Raw genomic sequence first — 22,206 nt, forward strand, 5'->3', positions numbered from 1 at the left:
AATTTTGTTTCTAGCCAATTTGTATTTCTTTTATGGACTTAATAGTAATTTATAACTTGAAAATGTAACATTTTCATGTCAGTCTTTTGAATGTTTGGTGATTAATAAGTCAAAGATTAAATTTTTTCCAATCTATTGACAGCTTAATAGAAATACCTATAGGAATTACTAGTTGCATCTTCATGGCCAATATGTTCGATATGGACTTCATTGTTTTAATTCTGATCTAGGATTCAAATGCTGACAGCAATTCCTGTTTATTAAAAAGACTAGATAATAATCAACAATCCAGTGATAAAGCCTGTTTTATGTTTGAAGGATGGAGAAGTCAACTGTGTAGATGTACAACTTGTCAGGTACAGTGGAACCTCATTTATCCGGTTGCCGATAATCCGGAAACCTCGATCCGCACGCTTTTTACTGGGAACGGAATATTTACTATGTAAAATTACCCGTTAATCCGGTGCTTCGGTTTCCGGTTCCGCACAGCTGTGATTGGGAACCAATTATCAAATTCTTAGTAATTAATATTCACCTTCGGGTCGCATGTCACTGTGAGATCTTTAAACTGGCTTCCGGATTATCGGTATCTTAAGATGTCGCTTGATTGGTGTTTAATAAATCCTCATTGTGAGATTAAGCAATTAATTTACTGATAACATACAAGCTATCCATTGGATATAAAAAGAAAACGTAATCATCTTTCTTCATTCATACATGAATTACATTATGGCCACCCAACAAGTTAAACGTCAACGCTTCAAGTTACCCCACGTGAAAAAAGGGAAATTTGTGTTTATAAGTTATCGAATCCTAAGGTAAGCTTGGATTCCATAAGTCAACATTTTCAAATTGAATTTGGTCATAAGATCGGCAAGTCTACTATTGGTGACATTTTACGTAATAAGGAGAAGTGGTTAAATATTTCTGAAGATTCATCTTCGTTGTTTTTGGCTCGTCATGCGAAGAATGGAAAGCTTGAAGAAGCGATCTATAATTTGTGGCTTTGTGAAATGAACAGTAGAAATGTGGCAGTTGGTGATACGATGCTCATTGAAAAGGCTAAAGCTATTGGAACTAAATTAAATGTGACTGATTTTGCTTACTCTCTCTTATCCCGAGTTGTATGTAAGATACCGATTCAACACAAAGCCGTGGATGACCTCTGAATTGTTTAATGATTGGCTGACTTCATTTGACAGACAGGTGAAATACAAGAATAAATCTGTTATTCTCTTATGTGATAACGCCGCTAGTCACAGTGCAAAGAAGAAATTGACCAATGTTAAGCTTCATTTCCTCCCCCCTAACACTACCGCCCATATTCAACCGATGGATGCTGGTATTATCCGCACTTTTAAAAAATGCATATCCCTGTAATTTCCTAATTTTGTTGTTTTGAAATTATAGAAAATGTATGAAGAGAAGAATATAAGTTTTATATTAGATGAAGATGATACAGTCCATGCCTATGAAGATAAAGGTTTAGCTTCTCATAGTTTTACAGATACCAATGCTTTACCCAGAGCTTTATCACAGATGGATAGAGTACAGCAAGTGGAACTCATACATGGTATAATATTGTTATGATTTATAGATGAGTTTGACTATTTATGTTTGTGGAGATAATAATAATGTGTTTACTAGCTCTGATCTTGTGATCTTGAAGACAATTCTTGAAATAAGCAAGTAACGTGACTTGATAACAGAAGCAGCTGCTTTTTTCACCATACAATTTGATCTGAAAGGATGCAGTTTAATATATGCCTTAAGACTATTTAATTTTGTAAGAGTATTACATGATAAATAAAGAATTCAAGACAATAAATTCTTGAAAAAAATGTCAAATTGGGTAAATGTTTTGATTGCCTTTAACTAACTTGAAAATAATAGAACACAATGACAGCCAACAGTGAGAGTTGAAAAGTAAAGTATGTAAATTTCTTTCTTCAGGGTATAATGATATGAAGGAAGGGCTTAGAGAATATCTTAGAACATTTGCAGAAAGTGGAAAGGTAAGTTGATACTTATACTTGAAGTAAACTTCAACTAAAATTCGTGTGAAATGGAGTGGAAATAAATATATGGAAAAAACTTCCAAAGGTATATCCTTGCATTTTTGGAGACAAACACCAGACTAACTGCAAGCGAGAATTGAATGTTGTGCGTCTCAAGACGAATGGTTTTGAAAGAAATATGTTGTTGTCTTGATAACACTGCTTGAACAGAGTTATCTACCTTTAATAACTCAATTCTTTGAATGTTTTGAACATCGAAGGGTGAAAATTACCGCTCGCAATCAATTGTTCTATGAAATTTTAGAGATTGATATAAAATTTAAAAAATCTTGTCTAAAACTAATGGTGCTCATTACTATAGCTGAGATGATAATACTTTACCTTTTTACAGGTGGTCAAAGAAGAACATATAAGGGAATTTTTCAGTCAGATGCACACAAGAAAACGTCAAAAGACGGATAGTGGATTCCAGTATAGCTGTAAATAAGATGCAGATTTTAACTTTAACTTTTTTTTTAAACACTCAATTTAATTTAAAGGGATGGTTCAGCAAAATTTGACAATAAGAGCACAATATTTCTAATGAATATTGGTCAAATTAGAGTTATTTGTTGTGTTATTCTGCTGAGTCATCCATTTTAATACAGTAGAATAATGCCTGTGATAGATTTTATATACCATCTATTGTTTTACTAATCATATATTTTGATCAAAACACTGTCTATTGAGGTCATGAAATGTAATTTCATCTTTGTAAAATCAACTAACTAAGTAATCAGTGATTAAAATTGAAGATTGATTGAAGACTTTTTTTTTAATGGACTATGTATCCAATGTAAATAAAATGCATTTAAATGAGTGGTTATCACCTTTTTATGAATGTTTTGTAAGCATTGTTACATGACAGATGTGAATAATCGTACCGTTTGCTAACATGCTTCATGTGGACCTTTCACCCCAGGGGGTGAAAACACTTCAGATTGGGAACCAGGGTAATCGGGAATGCGATTTTTAAATATATGTAAATAGTCTTTTGAATGTACGAAAATCGCATAATTCTTTTAAAAATACTTTAAATTAGGAATTTAACTCAATATTTCTATATATGTCTTTTCTACATATCATAAAGTATCTTAAATTGCCGAGTCGTATGTTGTATTGAACGCCAAAACTTGTTAAAAACACGTCGGATGTTCAGCGTTACAGAGAGAGTTTGATACACTGACAAAATAATTGAAGAAGGAAATGCTTGATATCAAATTATAAAAACATTAACTCAAAATGTATAGTTGAATCTATGCATTATTCCTGAATAGCCGTGACTTTTGAATGCGGTTCAATATGAAGAATACTGATCAACTGATTTGTATTGAAAGAATAGAGTTATCGATTTTTTTAAGGCTTGTGGCGTACGTTATATACAACCTGCTTAAGACATATGGTGGTTCGGAGCTAAACTATTTATTATTTATAACCATATCTTTAATTAATCTGCAATCCCGTGATCAAATATCTTCAAGCTTCTCCAAATTTCATGCATACATTTCCAGACCAGAATAATTGAGAAGGTGGATTGATTTGTTAGCTATGGTGGAATTCCTTTGAGACTATAAATATTGAGTTACCGTAGATACATATCAACAAATAATACCAGTTAAATTTATCTCATAAATTATGTAGTTTGTTGGATCTTTTAGCCAATTAATTCCCATTGCAAGTTGATAATTGTGTTTCTAGTTAACGCCGATTTCAACACAATCCTGTTAAAACCCATTCAAAATCTCGTACATTATAGATATTCACGATAGATCCACCTATCTAGTTATTTGTATCTTGTATAACACCACTATTATGCATTTTTGAATTTTTTGCTTATCTTGTAAAGTTTGTCGGAAGTAAATGATAGCAAAATCAAACTAATGTACTCTTATGCTGAGATCTAAAGTCTCTATTTGTGACCCAGGCCAGTGCTTCTATAGGAGAGTATCTCTCAGAAAACCTAATACCACTTTCTATTAACTATTTGTTGGCAAAGTGAAGAAATTTGAGGCCAGATTTTTTGCTATGGATATAATTCGAAATCTGTATTAATCATAATTCGACATAATTTTAATTATCAATAATATCTTACTGTGATATGCTCTATCACTATAGTAATAAAGGCTTATTACTGTGATGTTCTCTATCAGTATAATATGCTATCCTCTATCAATGTAGTAATATCGTTTTATCACGGTTTATCGGTTTATTTCTGTGATATCCTTTATCACTATAATAATATAGGTTTATTACTGTGATGTTCTCTATCATTATAGCAATATCGTTCTATCACTGTGATATCCTCTATCAATGTAATAATTTTGGTTTATTTATGTGATATCCTTCCTCACTATATTAATATCGGTTTATTACTGTGATATCCTCTATCACTTTAGTAATGCAGGTTTAGTACTGTGATATCCACTATCACTATAGTAATTTAGGTTTATTAATGTGATATCCTCTATCACTATAGTAATAACGTTTTATCACTGTGATATCTATCACTAGAGTAATATATTATATGTTTATTGCAATGATATCATCGATCATCAGAGTAATATAAATATATAATATGAGACCTTCTTTATTTGTTCCTTTTGATCAAAAATATTCCAAGTGATTTTTGCCAATATTTTTTTACACACTAATGTCATTTTTACATTGAACAAAGCAGTATCCTTTGTAACCAAAATAAGCAATATATATTCGATTTATTGTTCGAATTGCATGTTTAAAATATGTCATTGTCAATTGGCAATAAACACAAATACCCGTATATAGATATCTATGTTAATGGGTGCCCGCTTGAACTGTTCATTTCACTTCATGTATTTGACATTTAACATCATTGAAAAGGAAAAAGAAATTAACAAGAAATAAAAGAGTTAATGTTCATATATTACAAAAGTTAGACAAAAGTTTTATTATTAATATTTATGTATATTTTATGTTTGTATATTAGGGTGTTAACAATATCTTTATTTCTAGACAATATTTGTACGTAATTTTGAATATACAATATAGAATATTTAATGATTGTTTAAAGAGACCTTCAAGGGATATATTCTTTCTAAAATGAAAACTAATTTGAAGATACATAAGCTTTATCATAAAGACAAGTCCGCACTACGACACAATCAAAATGCATTCCTGCATTTACATTGCTCTTGAAAGTACAACTGTTGTAGTTTGATATTTTACGTTTTGAAACAGTATATTTTCTCGTGTTGAATGCCACTTTAAAGAAGTAGAACTGTATGTAATGTATAGATAAGACTGGTTCTACTAATCTATAGTAAAGGCACCATAGGCATACCCATACGCATGCGCGCGTTCTTAATTGATTAGTTTATATCACCTGGGCAGTACTAAAAGATGAGTATATACAGATCAGCATCGTATGACTGTGGTATACTGGTATATATGATTGGATTATTGATAATTGAGGATAAAGTTAAGATTGTGCTGTAAGAAACTGGTTTACACTCCATCACCTGAACTCTTTACCTGTATTCATTGCAATTATCATATTGTGAAATTCATGCTTCACCAAAATCAAATAGACTATAATTATTTCCCATGAAATTTGTTGAATGGGAATTGAAAAAGGGATGTTTTAAGAAAGAATTATCAACAGTGGAATTATTTATTGAACAGACATCAGCAGTGTATAGTATATTTACGAGTTGTTAGAATAATAAGCTATAGAGAATTACACCTGGAAATAATAAAACTAACATCTGTGGTATACCTGCACAGCTCTACACTATATTTAGTACATTTACTAGTGCTAGACCGTTCCGCCAGTTCGGTTAGTTAGTACCTTATAACTTATAGGAGAAATAAGTATACAGACATGGGATATAATTTAAATAAATTCACTGGAACCATCGATCCTAATCTATTGTGTGGTGTTTGTGGTGGTGTATTTGAGAATGCTGTCTTAACATCGTGTGGACATAGTTTTTGTCTGGACTGCCTCAAGACTTGGTTAAATCGTCCTATGACCAATTCCTGTCCCGAATGTCGGACACCCATAGAATATGAAACGGTCAAACCTATCTTATCTTTAAGAAACCTAATCAATGGTTTAGATGTTTATTGTGATCATGCTGAAAGAGGTTGTAAAACTGTTACTAAATTAGAAAGTTTGGGGAAACATCTTGAAACCTGTACTCATTTTCCGATTCGCTGTGTTGCTTGTGACGAAGTTGTCAACAGATATGAGTTACCAACACATCAAATACAGTGTAGTGCTATAGCTTCTAGTATTGATGACGAAAGATCTGCACAAACAGAACTTAGTAATGAACTTCTTCGTCCAGCTGAAATCTCCGAACTTCTGTACAGGATAACGACATTAGAGTATCAGTTAAAGAAACTAAGGAGAGATCTACACGAAGCTGAATGTAGAAACGATTATTTAGAGAGAGAATATCGCAAAGCTAGGGATGAATTACAGTCAAAGCGACAAGATGTCGTGGAACATTTTGCCGATTTTGATAGTGAATATTTATATGGAATGACCTCCGAGAGTATATCGAGATTATCATTATTAATAGCCAGGTATTTATTGAGGAAACCAGGCTATGTGGAGAGTGACAGAATATTTACGTGTATAAAAGGATGCTATGAGAAATATTTTCGATGTGGTAATGAATTTGAGCATGACGTGCACATGTTATTGGCTACAGCGTATGCTAGCAATTGGTTTTCTCCTTGCCAAAGATTAAGTTTGAACTGTTGGCTGCAGTGCATTGTTAAATATCGACAACATACGAGATATCCACGGGAGGTTAAATAACGTTTTAGTTTTAATTTAGTATTTTTCCATTCTGTATAACATTTCTAAGTTATGAAACTTCATTCTCTCAGGTGGTATTTGAACATGTCTTACTCACAACACAATGCAGTCGACTGGATAAAATAACCTTGATATATTTGACATGGTCAATATGAAATATTCTCACAGGTTTCACACACGTGCCATTGATAATTTGACTATTAATTTTGTAACGAGTAATTACGAGTAATTATAATAGGCCTACGCAATATACGTATTAAAGGCTATGGTTCATCATAGGGGCATTTTCGGGGGTTGGTTTGTGCTTCGAAAGTACCAGAACTGTACGAACCTCACCTGACAAGAAACGAATTCTCGTGTTTGGTTATACAGTATTTTTTATTACAGTTTTATGTTATAGTTAGGCCTAGTACCATACACTATAATACGAACACACAATGCCTGCCGACTTAATTGTATAATTAAATGATTTATCACAATAAAAAAATATCTGGTTGTATTTATTCACCAATTGAATTCTTTTCCATTCATTACATTTCTCACTTATTTACTGTTAACATGATGTCTTTTGACACTATCTGAAGTGACAATCTTATGGTTTAGAACTGAGGAGAGGGGAGCACATGATTCTGTCATGCTTATAAGGTCTTTAATTATATTTCTTTTGGGGATGGGTAGGGACCTGTGGACATGGTTCAACTGTTCTCTATGATGGATTTTGAGCCACTGAATAAATGGCAGCTGACCTTAAAATAATTACCTGTAAAAAGCTGTGGACAGACTGGACAATTTTCAAGCCGAACGGTTCTGGTCAGTCGATCGCCAGCGAACTTCGCCTAGTGCGTCCAGTGCTATACGAAATTCACCCGATCATCGACCAAAGTCCATTCGCTAACATCAAGCGTCTTTGATATTATTCGCCAGAAAATTCATGTCATCGACTCTGGCAAAATTTCCTATAATCACAGAATGGTCGAACCCACCGAGAGAGCTAATTTTACAGGGTCGGGTGTCGAACCGAACTTAAGTGTCTATAGGTTTTCAATATTGCATTCGGGGCTATTATAGATAGGTAATTGCGATTCGGCCATTTTTGAAATCAAGATAAAAGTGGGTATATTCATATTAAAGAGTCACTCGTTTTTAAATAGAAATTGTACGTCTTTTTGAATGTGAAGTACAGACAATATTTCGGAAACAAATTACGACACATCGTACTTTATTCTCAACCTTGACTTTGTGTTGAAATTGTCTGTAAATTCTTTTCAAAAAATGACGTACATTTTAAATTTAAGAGTGGGGCAGTGAGCCTTTTGTATGAATGGACCAACTTTTCACCTAGATTTTATTTAACCTTTAACAATGCTTTAGAATGAACAAAGCTTAACATTGGGAATTTTGTACGATGGGTCGTAATTTCTGCCTTTTAACCTAGATTTAATTAAACCTAGTTTTATTATGCCCTTAAAAATATATAAGACTTAATATTGAGAATAGTTTACAGTGAGTCGTCAATTGAAATTGAAATATTACATCCTGGCATGAAAAATTTGAGTTGATGACTCAAAGTCAAATTGAACAAACAGGCTTTAGGGAAAAAGTATGAGTATGGCGCACTTTATTAATGATTTTTCAGTATAATAGAGCCTTATGTGTCATTTAATAATAAAATAGCGATGGTTCTTCTCTAGGACAAGTTGGAGATTGGAAAAACTATTTTACTGTGACTGAAAATGAAGAATTTGATAAAGTTTACCAAGAGAAAATGAAGGCCAGCAAACTACAATTTAGATACATATAAAGCAAATGAAAATAACGGGATATGTTATTACAATATGTAATACATATACTTTACAAAATATTTTGGTATATTACAATAAACATTGACATGTATCAATTATTGATTTGTAGTTTGTTTGATGTTTAGAGGATGTTTACTGCCACATTCATGAGAATTAGCTCTGGAATCAGATCGACATTGTGACTGTCAGAGATCGACGATGACGCCGAAATAAGTAGACATGAGCGCTTCAACAACTCTGAAAAATCCTAGTTGCTCCTGCTATGGTCATCAAGGTAAGAGGTCGGAATCTGCCAATCATCCTGTTGATCGCATTTGCTACTTGCGACGAGGCCCTAAAGTGGAGCAAAAATAGCCAAGATTTATGTATACCCCGAAGATATAACCTGCAAGAGAAAATGAAGAAATATGCCTAATTACGTTTGTGATTGGCTTGCGCTCCAAAATTTATGAATCAAGATTTGATGAAAGAATATTTGATTTAGCGTATTCCTTAGAACCTTGAATTTCCATAGTGATGGTTATGTTGGAAAGCTGTTTCAGACCGAAGAGCTAAGCATATTAGGCTGCTATTGGGGTGACAATTGAACGTGTTTAAAGTAAAAGAGTCCTCACCCATGTGTATGTGTAGGGTTTTTCAAAATATTTTGGAATCATTCTCCACTGACTGATTTCCTACTATATTGGTATTTACTTTCCAAAATTCTGGTTGCAGTTTCCTTTACACTAGAAATGTTCTTAACCAGTTTGATGTAATATGGCTGGGGAAAGCGGCAAAAACCCACTGCTGTGTAGAAATGTCTAATTCAACACACAAATGTAACATAATGCATTTAACATATTGCTAAATTAAGATTATCAGCACATAAGTTAAATATTGAAACTGAAAGATTTAAAAAGACTAGATGAAAAGATAGTTTCTACATACCAATATGTTTTTGCCGTTTTCCCCCACCATAGATGTAGGCCTATGTATCATATTATGCTATTTCAGTAGGAGCAATGTGGTTAGTAATGTTGTTGTGCATGGAATGCACATAGGTAGACGAAACGTCCAGAGTATGGACGAAACAACTGGGACCAATCGTCTTATCGAACGCGCACTGTATTTGTATTCAGTTGTAATAAAGTTTTCATGAGTTAACCTTGTGCTTTCTTCCTGAAGGCATACGACTCTCCGTGGTGTGTATTTACCCTCACGCCTAGAACCTCGAAGCATCACAGTATCACTTCAGGCTAAAATCTACTTTCATTTATAGACCGAAATCTAAAAATATCTCATAAGTGTGAGCTACCTTGTTGTTGTTATAGGGCTACCGGCCTACTGACCCCTTTACTGGTAAGATAAGATTTATTGCACACACGTCCTTTGTGAGCAGCATACATATATCAAATAATAAAAGGATCCGCTGTGCAAAAAAGGTAAAATGACATAGTTCTTTATTTGTGTTGTACTGTGATTAAGTTGTATCACAGATAAAAACTGCAGTCACGTGAGTCTATTAACTTTTACTTATTAACAATGGGAGGGTGAGGACAAACTTTGGTTGAAGTCAAGAAAGAGGCCTATAAGATGGAAAACGAAATCGTTGTCGGAGAACCAAGGGATGTATATGATAGGTCCGGTAATAAAATGACCATCATAGATGTAAATGATTTCCCAAGTATGGATTTAAAGCCTCTTGTAAAATGTGAACCAAAAGAGCACTTTGAAAATATACGAGATTTAACCATAAGAGATGATGATATAGTGATATGTGGTTATTCAAAAGCAGGTAAGCTGACTTTTTAGTGAAATATAGTTGCACCGAAATGACATTTGATAATAGAGCAAGTCATTAATCCGTTTTTACTATCCGAGGAGCGAACCACAAAAGAACTCTAATCCAAAGCAGATATCATATAGCCTCTGATTTTATAGGTGTTAGACTTCAAAACATTGCTGGGTATTTCCAAGTCCTGTCAATAGTTATCAGTTATAGGGTACAGGCTATACATTTACAGATGCTTTCAGCTGCTTTTCATTCAGAATCGAATTGGGAAAAGTTTTTCATTAATAGAATAAAGAAAAAAAAAACATAGACAAACCTCACGAAATCGTATCTTATTTTATTTTACGATATTGTTGCATGTAAAAGACCTTCATAATTTTCATAATATATATTCAAGGTACACATTGGTTGTGGGAAGTTCTCAACATGTTAAGAAACAAGACGACCGAGTACAAAAAAGACGTGAAAGAGAAACAAATGATAGAATTTCTTCAGAAGGGAGATCTTGATAAAGAACCTTCACCAAGAGTTTTAAACACACATTTATATCCCAGTCTTTTACCAAAACAACTGTTAGAGAAAAAAACCAAACTGGTTTATTTGATTCGGAATCCTAAAGATACAGCTGTTTCATTGTATTTTCATTTCTATGGTCTTCAAGGATTGGCCCCTTACGCTGGAGATGTACATGATTTCATAGATATATTTTTACATAGGGAATGTGAGTATAACAAGCTGAATAATAATTATTTCAATGGACATTTCAGACCATGAACAGAGACAACTTGAGCTTGTATTTTCTAATGTTTGCAGGAGGTTTAACAGGATATATAATATCTTTGCTAAAAGAACAAGTTGTTTTTTTTATATCTTTAGTTATTTATTGCAAGACTTTAAATAACTTTTTTCAGTGGGACTTGGAACTTGGTTTGAATATGTTTTAAAATGGGAGAAATTTCTTCAGACAACTGATAACCCAGTTTATTTTTTACCTTATGAAGACATGAAAGAGGTAAAAAAATATGGAGATGAATTTAGAGAGAAAGCAATCCCCTGGCTCTATTATTCAAAGGGAAAATCGGTTTATCTTGGCTATAATTCGGTCTTCCTACTTCGATATGCCATTAAGCAATAACTGATTAATTCTAAAAAATATTATATTTAGTAGGCCTATATATATATGTCTAATTTCCTTTGAAACTTTAAGTCAAGAAGCATTTAAAGGGACGATGTGCCATTTTGGGGGGTTGGTGTTAGTCTTTAATAGTTGTAGATAGTCTTCAGAAGTACTAGAAATATACATAAATCAAATAATTTATTTAAGAATACTTCAAACTATGAAATTTACTCACTTTTTCTATATATGTCTTTTCTATATGTCACAGATTATCTTAAATTGACGAGTTGTCATTAAACATTCAAACGCAGATAAATCTGGACACATATGGATTTGAAGGCCTATATTCCGACTGTGAACAGTATTACTGATTAGCTCAGCTAAAAAAAAATTCCAGTTTCTGAGACTAAAGTATGATTGGTCAAAAATGGCCTACCTGTACCTTTAAGTTAATTGGTAATCGATTCGTATTTCTCAAATATCGAAAATCGTATACAGTCGCGTATTTAGGCCTTCACCTTGGTCTCCTGGGTTTTATTGAGAATGAAGCCCTCTAAATGCCCAAAATTCATCTCAGACCATCTGGAATCCACGTGCTTCACCTTGGCCTCGCCTTGGAGAGATACCTCTCATTTTTGCCCCTCCCCCACTCTTCAGGCATTTTGGGGAGGATATTGTCCGTCCGTCCGTCCGTCCATAAACACTCTAGGTTCAATTATTGATTTTGACGAAACTTGGTGTGAATGTTTGTTATCACCCAAGGATGAACCCTATTGAAGATATTTTGTATGACTTATTGTCCTTGTTCTTAAAAACGCGTTCAATTTTTAGCTTTTTAACACTAGAAGGCACAATTCTTGACAGATTTTGACAATACTTGGTGTGAGTGTTTATCACCCATGGATGAACCCTATTGAAAATCAAAAGAATAAAAAAAATATGAGTTATTTTCCTTTTTTAAAACACGTTCAATTTTCAGCTTGTCACAATATTTTTGATTTTGGAAACACTATTCAGTATTGCCCCAAAAAGTTCCAAAGAAGTGTATGTCTGAAGGTTGAATATTTCATACTGGTGATTGTTACACCACTGCCAAATAGTTTTATTTAAAATCATGTATTATAAATATTGAAAAAAAAACAGTGAGTTTGAATTTATTTTTATGTTGTTATAGAATCCAGTTCATCATGTTAAAGAATTAAGTAAATTTCTAGAGATAGATGTATCAGATAAACTAACAGAAGATATCGTTGAAGCGTGTTCATTTCGAAATCTGAAAAAAGCTTCTGAAGAACAGAAACATGACCCATTAAAACCATTATGGAAAGAAGGACAGTCTATGTACAGAAAAGGTATACATATTGTATAAGTTTTTGTTCAAAATACGAAATAATAAATATTACACCTCAATGAGAAGCCAAGATACAATGAAATTAAAATGTTACAACCTTACAGGTGGAAAATTCAACATAGTAAAGGCAAAAAGTACGAGTACGCACTATACTACCGATGATATGTTTTATAGTAATTATAGGGTCTAAATATGTCATTTCATAGTAAAATATATATTTTCTTCTCTAGGACAAGTTGGAGATTGGAAGAACTATTTTACTGTGGCAGAAAATGAAGAATTTGATAAAGTTTACCAAGAGAAAATGAAGGCCAGCAAACTACAATTTAGATACATATAAAGCATCGGACTGACTTAATGGGAGAACAACGTCGGGGCTGAATTAAAAAATGCGGCAAATCGATGAGGTCGCCTCGTGAAGCATCTGAAGAAAATTTTCGAAAAATTGAACTGATTTGGTTATTTTGGAGCAAAAAGTATAAGACTATAGTTAAATTTGTTAAAAATAAAGTGGGGTAGGCTAAAATAGTTGGGGCGCAAACCATTCTTCTATACAGGGGAGATTGTCCTTACATACTGATTATGTAGTTGCATCCTGAATTTCAGTGGTAAATAGCCATAAGTACCCTTACAGCTATATACCACAGCGTGGTAACTTGTTAAATTAGGCCAATGTCACCATGTAAGTCTATGGAGACAATACGTGGTAACTAAATTTTACCACGTTTTTTTTTTTATTTAGTGGATTTCATCCAATTTTTATTGAATTTTTAAATCCCAAGCTATAGTATTGTATTATGGTGTATGGTGCGGTAAACTATTGTAGGAGAAGAATTATAGAGATTCAGGACTTATGATGCCCTTCAACACGACGAACCCAAGCGAACCTCGACACTTTAGTTATCAAAACTAAAGCTAGAAATAAACTCAATTCGGCTGATCATATGCGCAGGATTTGTCGACAACTGTTCCTATATTTGGATTATTGGTGCAAGGAAAACAACAAAGCCTTCCTACTGAGCATCTAATTTGATAAGTATATTATCATACGAGTGATTATTATGAATGAAAAATCAATAAAAATTATAAATTTACAATGTTTTGATTGTTATGAGGCATTGCTCTCGTCTTTCTACTAAATACTCGAGAAGGCACAATTCTTAACGATTTAGACGAAACTTGGTAAAATTGTTTATTTATAACCTATCACGAGAAATATTTGATATGAGTTATTGCCCTTGTTCTTGGAAACTTGTTCAATTTTTAGCTTGTAAACAGTGTAGAATGCACCATTCTTAACGGATTTGGACGAAACTTGTTGAAATTGTTTATTATCAAGAAACGATGAACCCTATCACGATATAACTTGTTCTGTAGCTAGTAAACACTGTAGAAGGTACAATTATTAATAAATTTAGATAAAGTAAGATAATCAAGTAGGAACCTCATTAAAAATATCTTAACTCGACCAACTCACTCTTTTGAGCTAACTGAATTGTTTGTTTCCAGACGTCAGAAAAAATACAGTTATTGATAGTGTTTGATTGTATTATGTAGTAGAGGTTAGTAATAATACAGATATTGATGGTGTTTGATTGTAGTATGTAGTAGAGGTTAGTAATAATACAGATATAGATAGTGTTTGATTGTAGTATGAAGTCTAGGTTAGTAATAATACATTGAAAGTATCTGACTGTATTATGTAGTCTAGGTCAGTAATGATACAGTAATGATATTGGTAGTATCTGATTGTAGTATGTAGTCTAGGTCAGTAATAATACAGATATTGATAGTGTATAACTGTAGTATGTAGTAGAGGTCGGTAATAATACAGATATTGATAGTGTTTGACTGTAGTACGTTGTCTAGGTTAGTAATGATACAGATATTTACAGTGTTTGACTGTAGTGTATAGTAGAGGACAGTAATGATTATATGGTATTTGTATCATTACTGACCTCTACTACATACTACAGCCAAACACTATCAACTACACTCATACACTATCAATATCTATACTACAGTCAAGCACTATCAATATCTGTATTATTACTGATCTCTACTACATACTACAGTCAAACACTGTCAATATTTGTATCACTACCGACCTCTACTACATACTACAGTCAAACAGAATCAACATCTGTACCATTACTAACCTTTACTACAAAGTACAATCAAACAGTATCAATACTGACCTAGACTACATACTTCAGTCAAACACTATCAAATATCTGTATTATTATTGATCTCTACTACATACTACAATCAATATCGGTATCATTACTGACCTCTACTACACACTACAGTCAAACAATCAACATCTGTAGTAATACATGTACAGTCAAACAGTAACAATATCTGTATCATTACTAAACTATACTACATACTACAGTCAAACACTATCAATATCTGTATTATTACTGACCTAGACTACATACAACAGTCAAACCCTATCAATATCTGTTTCATTACTAAACTTTACTACAACTACAGTCAATACCTGAATTATTACTGACCGTGACTACATACTACAGTCAAACACTATCAATATCTGTATCCTTACTAACCTCTTCTACATACTACAGTCAAACAGTATCAACATATGTATCATAACTAACCTACACAACATACTACAGTCAAACACTGTCAATATCTGTATCATTACTGACCTCTTCTGTACACTAGTTTCAAACACCGATAATTCTTATACGTGTGAATTTGAAGGCTCAAACTTTCACGGTGAGCTGTGCACACTATTACTGATGGGCTTAGAGACTAAAGTATGATTGGTCAAAAAATTACAGTACCTTAAAAAAACATTATTTGTCCCGGTCGCAATAAAATTGTTCCATGCTGCATGAATCGAGTTGAAAAGTGAGCCATGTTTCCACTTTCTTGAGAACTTTAAGGCATTTCTGCTGTTTTCACATAGTTTATTATGTTTGTTTCGAAGTTCATGTTCATTCTGGACACTAAGAAATATAGAATCGTTTAGAGAAACAACATGTGTTAGTGAAGGCACGTTTCTGAACGACAAATTTGAAATGGTTTGAATGAAAGACTAACAAGTAGGTCTTTTTAGTCACATGATAGCCACATGGAAACGGTTTTTTGAGTTATTGCCCTGAAAAACGCGTCAAAATTTGTTTGTGAACACAATAGAGACTACAGTTTTTAACCGATTTTAATGAAATTTGGTGTGGTCATTTATATTGATAAGATCTTGGTCAAGTTCGAATTTGACAATCTTTCGATGAACGGCTTTGAGTTATTGCCCTTGACTTAGGAAAAAGGCGTCAAAATTTGTTTGTGAACACATTACAGACTACATTTTTTAACTGATTTTTAATGATGTGATCATGTATATTGATGCGATAATTTGATGTATTTGGGTTATTGATATTGATTTTTAAAAATTTGGTGGCAGTAAATATATAAACTATTAAAATTTCTGAGAAAATTCGTACTTTAGTCACTAAAGACTGTTTTATCATTTCTGACAGCTGCCAGTGGGCGTATGTTAACTTGCCTGGCAAGCTATCTTTAAGTGACCAAGTTTGACAATTAAACACATATTCAAACATTTTGTCCAAACTTTGTGGATTATGGATTATCGTGTCACAAAATAGAGTGGAGCGAACGGACCCAGAGCGAAAGCCTTATGGCGAACATTAAAAAGACCGAAAATGTATAGAGGCGAACGCGTTTAACAGAATTAAGATAAATATAAAATTTTAACTTCATGACCTAGGCCTGCGCTTTTATGGGATTTTTATTCTCAGATCACCCTAATATCCACAGGACATAACATTAGAATTTTCGTGGAAATATACTTTACTTACTCAGTTGCGTAGCCATGCACGATTTCATTCAAGGTGGTGAAGGGCACCTTTATCCCCTTTTTGGATTTTCGAGAGCACTGTAGTACTGTAGTGACTTGTAAAAACGTAGTAATGTTAGGAGACAAATTGTATAAAATGCAAGAATTTATTTTTTATTCTCAAACAAAATACCCTTACGATCATTTAGGGAAGATTAGTCCTGAATTGATTTTGAATAGATATACTTGTAATAAGCCTGCTTTCCAATTCATTAACAAGGTTAAGTGTAAATTTTGACTAATTTGTAATTTAAATCTAATGCCAAAAGAACAAATGAATGTACACAGAATTTCATACAACGCGGAACTTTTTAGATTTGAATTGAGAATTAATCAGCCTTGAACTGTGAATTCTTCACAATCGGACTTGACATTTATTTGTAAACAAATACGATATTTGTCTTCAAAAAGGGAATTTTTGATGAACATGATGAGTATTTGATTGCCAAATCGATATTTTGAATATTTTAGGTAGTTTTAAGCAATATCAAATCATGACTAATTTTATTTACCACGCCGTGGTAAATAGCTGTAAGGGTACTTATGGCTATTTACTATACGCTTACCACGCCAGTGGTAAATAGCCACTGCCATGCAGAATGTTATGTGCATAGTATGAGATTACTATATACGCATACAGGTTTCACTAAAATTAATACGAAGAACATAATATATCATAATAAACATTAATGATAAATAATTTGTTTGAAATTGAAGAGGAAGTTGACTGTCAGAATCGAAGAGCAACTGATCGATGTCGTTGGACATGAGCGCATCAACAACTTCCTATTATGGTCGCCAACAAATGAAAGCTGTGCTCATCAACATAATGTTGATGCGTTTTAACTAAGTCAAGGGCGATTACTCAAAAACCGCTCATCGAAAAATGAAAAAAAATTAAAACTTGTCCACAATCTCATCATTGAGCTCACAAGAGATGTTGACGAACGGACAGGGCAGGGGCTACGACAACATACGTCCACATTTCTATGTGGGCGTACAAAAAATATGTTACCGATCAAACGCAACTGAGGACATATTTACATTAAAAAAAAATAATTCGTTAATTTTTGATAATAAGCGTTCCGCTTAGGTCAGCTGCATCATGAAATGTTATGACTCTCCAGACTTTCTGAGAGCCTTACTCTCTCATGTTTGAAAAATTATGAAATATTAGAAATTTTATAAAGGTCAAATTATAGGTCTACTTCAACGAAGTTTAAGTTCAACGAAGCCAGAAATAGATCTAGACAGTATGGTTAAAAACTCATTCGTTTGAGGTCAATAACTAGTAACAAGCTGATGAAAGAAACGTAACTACTTCGACTGAGAAAGTAGAAATCATATTAAGCTGTCATTCTCATCGTGTGTGTAGAGACGATATGGAAGGCAAAGTTAAAAACGAAATCGTTGTCGGAGAACCAAGGGATGTATATGATAGGTCCGGTAATAAAATGACCATCATAGATGTAAATGATTTCCCAAGTATGGATTTAAAGCCTCTTGTAAAATGTGAACCACAAGAGCACTTTGAAAATATACGAGATTTAACCATAAGAGATGATGATATAGTGATATGTGGTTATTCAAAAGCAGGTAAGCTGACTTTTTAGTGAAATATAGTTGCACCGAAATGACATTTGATAATAGAGCAAGTCATTAATCCGTTTTTACTATCCGAGGAGCGAACCACAAAAGAACTCTAATCCAAAGCAGATATCATATAGCCTCTGATTTTATAGGTGTTAGACTTCAAAACATTGCTGGGTTTGACTATATTCGCCCTTATTCTTGGTGTGAGTGTTTGACATCACCCAAGGATAAACCCTATCAACGCTTCAATTTTAAACTCGTACCCCGTAAAACACTAGTGCTGATTGTAGCTAGGTTTACTTGGATTTAAGAGCAATTAAAAACTCAATTTGTATTCAAGGTACACATTGGTTGTGGGAAGTTCTCAACATGTTAAGAAACAAGACGACCGAGTACAAAAAAGATGTGAAAGAGAAACAAATGATAGAATTTCTTCAGAAGGGAGATCTTGATAAAGAACCTTCACCAAGAGTTTTAAACACACATTTATATCCCAGTCTTTTACCAAAACAACTGTTAGAGAAAAAAACCAAACTGGTTTATTTGATTCGGAATCCTAAAGATACAGCTGTTTCATTGTATTTTCATTTCTATGGATTACAATCTATGACATCTTATAAAGGAGATGTACACGATTTTTTAGATATGTACCTGCATCGAGAATGTAAGTGAAAATTATGTAGAAGATAATAAAAAAATACATGTTACTAGGCTACTTCATACATAGGCTACAGACCTAAAGTGCGGCAAAATGACCGAAGTGGTAGAGTAGATTTATGAAAAAACGGCTGGATGAGCTTTATAAAATTGGTACTTACGATGATATGGTTATTTTCATAGACTGAAAAGTCACTTAATCCTTTTAAAAAATAATATCTCTCAGAGAACAGGGAAACCCTATATGATATAATACCCTACCCATTGACTTTTATCTAAAACAATTTCAGTGATATTTGGAACTTGGTTTGAATATGTTTTAAAATGGGAGAAATTTCTTCAGACAACTGATAACCCAGTTTATTTTTTACCTTATGAAGACATGAAAGAGGTAATATATGAAGATAAGCCTATATGTGATGATTAAGTGATTTGATAAAATTCATTAAAAGCAAAAGGACTGCTAAAATTAATTAGGTTTGGAACACTTGTCTGGTCAAGTTATAATTCAAAGATGACAACAGAAAGAAATACATCGGACAAATATTTGAGCTCTTTTTAGTTGATGAAAGGCTCATATTCACACATCTTCACAATGCCAAGCTTTCAAACTTCGTCTATACCTGTCACAAATGTTTGTAAAATACAGCGATTTGATTTGATTGTACGCTAGCGAATGCAGCTAACCAAATGCCTGGTAGTTATACAAAGAAATGTGACTATTGCAGACAAGGTATAAGACGACGATTGCAATAGCTTGACATTGTGAAGATGATCATATATCGTTATCCTTATTGAGGAGGCATTAACGTGATATACATGTTTGGATCTTATCTTTGAATTTTGTTGCAGAAAAGTAGGACGTAAAATTCCATTCATTTCATTTCATTTTGAATTTTGTTTTCGGAATAAGAACCTGAAAACATTCGTTATTGTTATAAAGACTCGTTTTAACTGTTTTCCATGTTGTTGTAGAATCCAGTTCATCATGTTAAAGAATTAAGTAAATTTCTAGAGATGGATGTATCAGATAAACTAATAGAAGATATCGTTGAAGCCTGTTCATTTCAAAATCTGAAAAAAGCTACAGAAGAACAGAAACATGACCCATTGAAGTCATTATGGATTGAAGGAAAGTCTATGTATAGGAAAGGTATGGCCTATATTGTTATCGCCTGACCACTTCTTCTCCAAACGATCTTAGCGCTAGGATGTTCCATTACTTCTAACAGGCCTTTTGTAATTGTAGGATTGTGACGAGATATTGAAATAAAGAAGTATTCCCAATTAAGTTTAGAAATTTCCAGATAAATAAAAACAAAATATTTGTTCTTCTCTAGGACAAGTTGGAGATTGGAAGAACTATTTTACTGTGGCAGAAAATGAAGAATTTGATAAAGTTTACCAAGAGAAAATGAAGGACAGCAAACTACAATTTAGATACATATAAGTATGAAGCCACCAAAACGGGAGAAGGATGGTGTTACAACATTTGGAGAGGGAAGGGAGATGTTACCTACCATTCATCCTCTTAAAATATTGGGTTTATCAAAAGTATAGACAACATTATATATGCTACGTATCTATTTAGCAATATTTATCTGCTTGAATGTAGTAATTTTTCAAATAAAAATAAGTTTTACGTCCTACTTTTCTGCTTCAGTTTGGCTAATGGAGACTAGCATGGCCAGGCATTATGCTTGAAGGTAATTTTGACAGGATGGCAGCAATAGTCTACTCATATAAAAGACTAGGCTAATATGCATTACTTACCTTCGAAAGCGGGTTGAAATTCAACTCTACCTATGATGGAAATGAACCTCAGGCCTCAAGGTAAGTGAGCAAGCACATAACATCTCTATTTAGTGTTGATTTGTTTAACACACTTGTCAGAGGTGGAGAGACTAGACTACATAAAACACTATGCTACGGTTGCTTTCTGAGAATATTTGCAAACAAAAATGTTAATTTTTCAAAAATATCTACCTATACCTACCCCAAATCAAATTGTTAGAGATTGGCCCTTAGACCAGCATTATGATTGCTAAACAGAGGTTAACTTAAAGAAAGTTTAGCTTGAAAACACGCTAGAAGGTTCAGTTATTGACAGATTTTGACAAAACTTACTGTACTGCAAAATATTTTTATTTAAAATCAAAGCTGCCAGTGGGTTTATATTACCTTGCCTTGCAAGCTATCTTGTTAAATATATAAAAATACACTTGCACTGAGTTCAGTAAGCAAATCTTTTTTTAAACATGTATATTGCCATAATTCCTATTGTTAGTCCTAATAACCATATTTGTAACATATAGTGAGGATAATTTTTGACAAACATTTCTTCTTTTATCTTTCACTTCTTATTGGGCAATATTTGAATTTTAATATCTGCTCTCTTTTCAATTCAGAAATCTGGTCCATCTTGTTATGTCCATCTTGAAATGATTGTCATCATACCAAAATGAAAAATGAAATGAATGGAGTTTACATCCTACTTTTCTACATCATGTGGGCAAATGAAGAATGCCATGCAGGGCGATTTGGACGAAACTTGGTGAAATTGTTTATTATTAACCTATCACGAGAACTATGAAAATAAAAAAAAATGTAAAAAATATTTGATATGAGTTATTGCCCTTGTTCTTGGAAACTTGTTCAATTTTTAGCTTGTAAACAGTGTAGAATGCACCATTCTTAACGGATTTGGACGAAACTTGTTGAAATTGTTTATTATCAAGAAACGATGAACCCTATCACGATATAACTTGTTCTGTAGCTAGTAAACACTGTAGAAGGTACAATTATTAATAAATTTAGATAAAGTAAGATAATCAAGTTAGGAACCTCATTGAAAATGTTGAAAAATATCTGAGACACGACCGACTCACTCTTTTGAGCTAACAGAATTGTTTGTTTCCAGACGTAAAAAAAAAATACAGATATTGATAGTGTTTGATTGTAGTATGCAGTAGTGGTTAGTAATAATACAGATATTGATAGTGTTTGACTGTAGTATGTAGTAAAGGTTATTAATAATACAGTTATTGATAGTGTTTGACTGTAGTATGTAGTAAAGGTTATTAATAATACAGATATTGATAGTGTATGACTGTAGTATGTAGTAGAGGTTAGTAATGATACCGATATTGATTGTGTTTGACTGTAGTA

At 33.0% G+C, this 22,206-nt stretch overlaps 4 protein-coding genes across 4 annotated transcripts in view; all 4 read left to right on the plus strand.

Moving 5' to 3' along the window:
* Positions 1–2,877, plus strand: part of LOTGIDRAFT_212357 (hypothetical protein) — an 8,543-nt gene extending 5,666 nt beyond the window's left edge. Inside the window, exons 7-10 of the mRNA XM_009048082.1 lie at positions 229–356; positions 1,411–1,573; positions 1,954–2,015; positions 2,410–2,877. Of these exons, the coding sequence (XP_009046330.1) occupies positions 229–356; positions 1,411–1,573; positions 1,954–2,015; positions 2,410–2,505 (449 nt within the window). The 3' untranslated portion in view covers positions 2,506–2,877. The remainder of the gene's footprint in view (positions 1–228; positions 357–1,410; positions 1,574–1,953; positions 2,016–2,409) is intronic.
* Positions 2,878–5,916: 3,039 nt separating this feature from the next.
* Positions 5,917–6,300, plus strand: LOTGIDRAFT_110833 (hypothetical protein; the record flags this gene model as incomplete). The annotated part of the gene is made up of 1 exon (XM_009048083.1): positions 5,917–6,300. A coding segment is annotated over one exon (384 nt), but the record flags the coding sequence as incomplete, so codon positions are not given.
* Positions 6,301–10,331: 4,031 nt separating this feature from the next.
* On the plus strand, positions 10,332–13,245 carry LOTGIDRAFT_110936 (hypothetical protein; the record flags this gene model as incomplete). Its single annotated transcript, XM_009048084.1, has 5 exons — positions 10,332–10,440; positions 10,835–11,158; positions 11,349–11,449; positions 12,729–12,906; positions 13,136–13,245. The coding sequence occupies 5 exons, from the start codon at positions 10,332–10,334 to the stop codon at positions 13,243–13,245; spliced, it is 822 nt and encodes a 273-aa protein (XP_009046332.1).
* Positions 13,246–18,170: 4,925 nt separating this feature from the next.
* LOTGIDRAFT_230366 (hypothetical protein) lies at positions 18,171–20,678 on the plus strand (the record flags this gene model as incomplete). Its single annotated transcript, XM_009048085.1, has 5 exons — positions 18,171–18,384; positions 18,722–19,045; positions 19,329–19,429; positions 20,014–20,191; positions 20,379–20,678. The coding sequence occupies 5 exons, from the start codon at positions 18,171–18,173 to the stop codon at positions 20,486–20,488; spliced, it is 927 nt and encodes a 308-aa protein (XP_009046333.1). The 3' UTR covers positions 20,489–20,678.
* Between the last annotated feature and the right edge of the window lie 1,528 nt (positions 20,679–22,206).

Source organism: Lottia gigantea, assembly GCF_000327385.1.
Source record: "Lottia gigantea unplaced genomic scaffold LOTGIsca_12, whole genome shotgun sequence".
NCBI classification, from domain to species: domain Eukaryota; kingdom Metazoa; phylum Mollusca; class Gastropoda; family Lottiidae; genus Lottia; species Lottia gigantea.